Below are 7,780 nucleotides of genomic sequence, written 5' to 3' on the forward strand. Positions count from 1 at the left end.
ATATTACCATGCTTTGTAAAAAGAGTAATACTTGGATTTATTTTATTTGTTTACATACTATCATAATGGAGAAAGCATATTCTTCTTTTATCCATTAGAAAAACAGCATACTATTCAACTAGCTAAGATCACTTTCTATGCGTTGAAACATCATGTCAAATATATATCTTATAAACTTCATCTTTGTTTAATGTAAAAGTCCACTAAAATAAAATAAGGGTCTCTTCACAAACACAATCTCCCGTAGCGGCACTCAATTACATCTCTACAAAATATTCACCTTCATTCCCAAATATACACACATATATAATCCCGTCCACCCTTCACAATTTTACTCATCAAAATACACAACCAAAAAACCAAAGAAAGTCAAAAACCCAAAAAACGATGAAGTTTGTTAATCCAAACCAACTTTTCATTACAATTTTCCTCTTATTATTCCAATTGTCACCACTACTCTTACCAGTCGAAGCTCACTCGGCTCCAAACGCAAACCTTTTCAGAGAATACATAGGAGCGGAATTCAACAACGTGAAATTCTCTGACGTACCAATCAACCCAAACGTGGACTTTCACTTCCTTCTCTCCTTTGCCATAGATTATGACACATCGGGCACAACCGCAACCAATGGCAAATTCAACGTCTTCTGGGACTCCGATAACCTCTCCCCATCTCAAGTCTCTGCCATCAAACAACGCCATCCCAACGTCAAAGTAGGCCTTAGCCTCGGCGGCGACAGCGTCAGCAGCGGTTACGCATACTTCAAGCCATTCTCCATCGACTCTTGGGTGTCCAATGCCGTCTCCACTCTCACTCAAATCATCCAACAGTATGGCCTCGATGGAATCGATATCGATTATGAGCACTTCAGCTCCGACACTCATACTTTCGCTGAGTGCATCGGACGGCTCATAAAGACTTTGAAAGAAAACGATGTGATCTCGTTCGCTTCCATTGCTCCCTTTGACGATGACCAAGTTCAGAGCCATTACAAGGCCTTGTGGAATAAATATGGGCAGTTGATTGACTATGTGAATTTCCAATTCTATGCTTATGATGAGGGAACCACGGTGTCTCAGTTCATTGATTACTTTAAGACTCAAAGCTCTAACTACCATGGTGGGAAGGTTTTGACCAGCTTTATTAGTGACGGCAGCGGTGGATTGTCGCCGGAAAATGGTTTTTTCATGGCCTGTAATCAGTTGAAACAACAGGGACAGCTTCATGGAATCTTTATTTGGTCCGCTGATGACTCTAAGAAGAATGGCTTTCGTTATGAGAAGAGATCACAGACACTTCTAGCGAGTCGTTCTCATCGTAACTAGTACTAATAATATATATCTATAATATTTGATCTCCTTTCATATTATTATAATATGCTTGCTTAGCTTATTTGGTCTAGAATTATACTTCTGTTATTGTAATATAATGATTTCTTTACTAGTAGTACATTTTGAAAAACCTAAGTTTTTACCTATCTTTCCAATTTTACAATATTCATATATATTTTATCTTGATTTATGCTTGAACATTAAAAACAAAATCATAAGAGTCAACACACGAAACACACGAAATTACAAGCTTCGTCTGCACTGAAAAGTTATTCCAGCCGACTAGTGCTTGGGTTCCCTAAACCAGGGTAATAATTCTCACTATATCAAGATGTAATTTTACAATAACTAATTCTAGATTAAACCTGTAAGCTATACATTCTTTCTCAAAATAGAGTGAAGCTTTTTTACCTAAATAACCAAATCCATTGGTTATAGATGCAAGATCCCCTTGCTTCAATGTTGAACTCACTTCAACAATATTTCAGATCCGAACACCTTAAGATCTATGGCGTCAAGACTCAGCTGAAATCCCTTCAGCAATCACAGCTTGACTTCAGAGCTTGCACAGAAACCTTGAATCACCATCAATGGAGTTTCTTGCAAGAGCCTGCAAAAATCAATAGAACAAAGAGAAGAGTAATACAAAGCACAATCTCCAATTGTCCGATATGAGAGAGTTAGCTGTAAGTAATTAACCAGGCCAGTATATATACTTAGCTACAATTAGGTATAAACCAGAAACAACCAACAGCTGTTAAACACTAACAACCTTGTTGTACACACAGGCTGACGTGGACACTTACTAAAAACGAACAAACTCCAGACACAACATAAGATCATTCCAAATACGACTGGACCTAATTTTTCATACTGAAAATATTGGTCCTTACACATTTAATAGTTATGAATGTCTTGTTGCCTATTTTATGATTATGCCATACATTTTGGAATTTTTTTTGGTTAGGTACAGAGCATAAAAATGTTGGTATCACACAATCGTTGTATTTTTCTTATTAGATGTCTATAAAGAAACATGATACCCCAAAAAAGCTTAATTTAATAATTCTATAGACAAATTTTTAAAAAGTCAAAACTTAAAATCACATCAAAAACTTTAAAAAGTCAAAACTTAAAATCACATAAATTTTTTTATAAAAATTGTAAATATCAATTGTTACTATTTCTTTTGTAATTTTGTTTTAAAATGCAACACTCGACATCAAACTTAATAATTCCAAACTAGTCAAGGCTTTTTTGTTGCTGGTGTTGTTTTTTTTCCTCTGAAGTGCTAGGCAATATTGGGTTTTGGGTAGGAGAGTAGCTTATTACACACTAGTCATTCTTAATTTGATGTGAGTAGAATAAATAAGAATACTAATTATTAGTGAATTTTTATTGCACATTTGAATTTTATGTCTGTCACTTGTGTTTTCAAAGATCTCTTTAAGAGAGTCTATCATAAGTGACATGGATGGTGGCGCAAGTGTCATACGCACCACCACCCTTACACTTTCTCATTGATGGCATTGACCTCACTAAGTGTAGCCACTAAATCTTCTTCGGTTGAACTCACTTTTGGCTCATTGTTGTGGCTCTTTTTAATCTACAACCCCTTACAAAGTGGTCACTCTTGCCACACACAAAGCAAGGCTATTTGGAGTTCTTGAATTTACCTTCATTCTTTCTAGGAGCCAAGGGTTTGTCAATTTTTCCATGGGGCTTTTTATGCCCTTTGCATTTGTCGTTAGGAGGTTTGGCCACCACATTGGCTTTTGAGGTCCCACCAATAGACTAATCCACATGTTTATCTAGAACGGGACTCCTCCTCAATTCTTAGGTACTTGAGAATCTCTTCAAAAGAGATCTCCTCATTCTTGTAAAGAATTTTCTTCCTATAGCCTCTCTAAGATGGTGGTAACTTGGCTATTATAGCACCAACAAGAAATTGTTCCAACTACACAATATTAAGGGTGGAGAGTTTATTCATAGTGATTTACAACTCATGGATTTAAGGGAGAAGGAGTTTATCATCATTAAACTTCAATTACATGTATTAAGTAATTTCTTTGTACCTTCCTTCTCCGATTTTATTTGTTTTCCAAGGCCTCCCATATCTCTTTGGCAGACTTGGAGTTGCTATAAAGGTCATAAATACAATTCGAGAGGGAGTTTAGGATGTAAACCCGACATATGAGCTCATCTTCTTCATATTTCTCCTTTGTTTAATAACATCTTGGGTGTCATCCTCCTTTGGTGGATCAACATTTTTCAAGTCCTCTAAAACATAATACACCTTAAGAGTAGTGAGAATAAACCTAATTTTTTCTTGCCAACGCACAAAACTAGATCCATAAAATCTATCCAATCTAATAAAGTCTTGAGTCATAAATTTAAAAGTCAAAATTAATGAAGATTCATCCATGGTGTTGTTGAAAACAAGAAACTAAAAGATATAGAAAATTAGATTGTTGGGGAGAGTTAACTCACATCACCTATTTAGATAGATTTGGTATGAAACTTACAATGTAGAGATCAGAAAAATTTAGGAAGAAAATAAGTGCAATTCGTAAATCGAAATCCAATCTATGACGAGAAGAATAACACCACTTGTAAATTTAATGTTGGGGGAGAAACACCATAAGCCTCATACACGAGAAGTATCGCTGTCCAAATTCTATATTTCCTAGCCCACTGTTGATGCTTAAGGCTTTTTTTAAGATGAAAGGGGATTGGTATTGAACAAACCTTTGAAATTTTCAAAACAAGCACTTTCTTGATGAATTTCTTGGAGAAAACTTACGATCTTTAAGAGATAGAGAGAGAGAGTTGAAAAGTGTGATCAAGACTTCTCAACTCTAAAAAAAACCTCTTTTGTAGTGTAGGCACCGTCATAAAGTTTAACCAATAGGATTAGAGCTTTTAAACACATCATTTTGGAGCTAAAAACATAATATTAAATCTAAGACAGATGACATGTGTAACGCCCCAACTCCAGGGACCGTTACGGTGTGCCTTGTAAACAATGCTAAACTCGCTAATCGAATCATTTGGCCAAAAACGTGTAACTAAGTATGATTAGCGGTTTAGGGATTAAACATTTTGGTTAAGATGTAACGTTTCACTAGAACGTTTAATATATACATTGGGATCCCGAAAATATAATTTCAGAGTCTATTACAGAAAATATTTACAACATGCCGTTCTAAGCGGAAAAACAGGGTTTAACCCTAGTTCCACTTTAAACCTCGGCCGTGGTGGTCGAGCAGCTGCATATGTACACATCATCACCTAAGCTCTCCAACTCAAGGATGGTCCAGCTTCCTCTTGCCTTTACCTGCACCACTTAGCACCCGTGAGCCGAAGCCCAGCAAGAAAACACAATAAAGCATGACATAATATCAACAATAATCATAATAGCCAATCAGGACCAACGGTCCAAAGCAGATAGGTGACAATAGCCAAAAGTCACAGAAGTGGGTACAACTCCCTCTAGCCATGTGACGATAGGGTCACCAGGGCTTAATTGATAAGTGGTTCTTTCATAAGTTTGATCATGATAGGTGCATGGTGATTGGTCACCAACATAACCATCCTCCCGACTCTAGAGTCGTAACTAAGGACAGCGTCCCTCAGCCATGTGACAAACAGTCACCGGGGTCATATACCTTGGCTGAAAACATCTGGTCGTAGACCAGGCAAGCGCTTATAAGTTCTTCGACCCTAGGGTTAGTCTAGCATTAATGCCATAGAGCCATTCAATGCATGTTCTTCGACTTTAGAGTCGGTCCCTGACTAGTCAGTGCCATACACAAGTAAGTCATGCCACCAAACATATATCACATGTTCAATATCCATAAACAAGGTATTCAACATGCTTACTAAACAGATACTAGTACAATTAGGACCATGCACAACCACAGAGGCTCAAGCTCTGAATAATATCCTACCCAGTATACAAAGCATGTCCTAATCACATATTTCTCATGCATCATATGCAATATATCGAACAATCCAACATGCACCAATATTATCCATGCATGTCACGTTCAATAGTCAACCAACATGCATCAGGAATAGCCACGCATGTCATACTTAATAATCAACCGACATGCATCAAGAATAGCCATGCATGTCATACATAGTAATCAACTGACATACATCAAGAGTAGCCATGCATGCCATACATAAACACAGGGTGCAGTTTTCTTACCTCAGATTCGAGCTAGAATGATTTAAAGAACGACCCTTGAGAGCGATCAACTTTTAGTCCTTTAGCGGTCACCTAGTCATAACCAAATATAAGATACCATCAATAAAAATAATCAACATAAGTTCCCAAACCAATATCTAGCCTCCGGGACATCAATCCCCACTTAACCGGGTACTAGGTTAAACCCCGAGGCCTAAGGCTTGAATCCCCAAGCTTAAAACACCATTCTAGTCAAAAAGGTCACTAAGGGCCGCAGCCCGCCCCAGCTGCGCCACGGCGCGCCTCTCAGACAGAGACTACCCTCCCTGCCAGACGCCTTGAGCCGCGGCGCACCACAGCCATGCCGCGGCTCAATACCCAGTTTTGCCCAAAACCTCAGCATGCAACACCAGATTTTCCCCTGCGTTTTCCCTTGAAACCAGCCCTTCAAAATTGTCCCAAACCCCAACCTAACACCCAATTCAACCACCAAACATCATCTACAACTCACCCTCATCATAACCCAAGTTAATCCTCAACTAGACTTCCATTAATTCCCAACTAGCACATCAAAATCCTTAACTGAAACTTTATAGAAAAAACAGGGTATAGCTCAAAACTCAGGTTCAATTCCTTACCTTAAGCTGGTTTGAATCCTTCCAATAGCTGAGCTAAGTCTAAAATCCCCAAGCTTTGATTTCCCTAGCTTGCTCTTCAATTGGCTCTTCAAAAATTTGAAAGGAAGATGAGGGAGAAACCTTGTACGGGAGATAAGGAGAAGAGATGAGGATGGGCTCTATTTCTGTTATAATTCCATAGCCTTCTAAACCCCAAAAGCTGATATAAATCCTTAAGGTCAAAAAACCATAATGCCCTTAAGCCAAATAAATCCCTCTAAAGGCTTCCGAGGGTAAAACCGTCCTTTCCCGCCTATCTCGTTAATTATAATTAACGCTCTCCAATTCCCACTATTCTCAATATTCCCAAATACCAATAAATCATATCTCATTACCCTTTAATTCCCGGTAACGTTCTAATCATCGAAATGACCCCGAGACTCACCCCGAGCACCGAACTTAAGCCCATTATGACTAGACCGAACACTTACATCTCATGATCGTCTCATGTCGAATAGCTCGAACCAATCCACCTTATAATGTGGCTATATTAATTAATCGTAACCATGCACCCAAGATACCCAATTACGCCCACAGCGGCCAAATTACCAAAATACCCTTATAATTATAAATACTCCCATATGCATGCATTTACCATCATATAATAATATAATTCACATGAACATGCATATGATCATTAAATAACACACTAAATCATTTATGGCCCTCCCGACCTCTTAATCAAGGTCCTAAACCTTATTAGGAAATTTGGGGCATTACAACATGTCGCCCAGTGAGAAGCGACATGTCGCCTACCCTTAGTCTTGGATTTGGTTCTATGCTTTGTGGCGACATGCCATCACCTCTGCTACTTAGGGTGCCTAAAATCATCCTTAATCACCTCCAAATGATTCCAAACTTTTAGGGTAAGCTTAGATACCTCATTGTATCACTTTGGACCCATAAACTTCAATTATTAATGTCTACAAAAATAACTCATATTTTCACTTCAATTTAAGTGAAAAATGTTAAGTGTTTTACACACCCTTGTGCAATACTACTTAACACTTATATTTAACCATTCTCAACAAGGAGTAGATCCCTATCCATGGGTCGATTGACTTCATTCATTGTCAGAGAATACGAAAAATCACTCATTGGAGCCAAAGCTTCACGACTTTAATCTACCCACCTTGGAGCTGGGCAGAGCTAAAAGTTATTGTTGGTGTCATTTGAAGTTAGGGGAGGGAATCAATTTTCAAGTTTTGGATCATTTTGGTCAGCTCATGTTTAAAGAAATTATGCTTGGATTCTTATGTATGGGTTCTTGGTTTAGATATGTTGTGTTTGTGGAGGGCGGCCAAAGATTACTACTAGTTTAAGGTTTTCGTCGTTGATATAAAGATTGAAAAGGCAAGGGAGAGAAAGAGAAGGGATGGAGAAGGGGCTAGCATGGAGAGAGAAAAGAGGAAAAATGTTAATAAATATATATATATATTTTTATTATATTCCTATTTTAAAATTTATTTCTAAGATTTTTAAAAAAATTTAGATTGATATAAGATCTAGAAAACTATTTTTTTTTTAAATTACATCATAGACCAATCATTACCTGGCATGAGGACATTGGTAAAAAAAT

At 37.7% G+C, this 7,780-nt stretch overlaps 1 protein-coding gene across 1 annotated transcript; it reads left to right on the forward strand.

The window, feature by feature from the left end:
• The first annotated feature begins 200 nt into the window (after nucleotides 1-200).
• Nucleotides 201-1,518, forward strand: LOC133789802 (chitinase 2-like). Its single transcript, XM_062227533.1, has one exon. It carries the CDS (start codon nucleotides 388-390, stop codon nucleotides 1,324-1,326), a length of 939 nt encoding a protein of 312 aa, XP_062083517.1. The 5' UTR covers nucleotides 201-387; the 3' UTR covers nucleotides 1,327-1,518.
• Nucleotides 1,519-7,780: the final 6,262 nt, after the last annotated feature.

Source organism: Humulus lupulus, chromosome 7, assembly GCF_963169125.1.
Source record: "Humulus lupulus chromosome 7, drHumLupu1.1, whole genome shotgun sequence".
NCBI classification, from domain to species: Eukaryota; Viridiplantae; Streptophyta; class Magnoliopsida; order Rosales; family Cannabaceae; genus Humulus; species Humulus lupulus.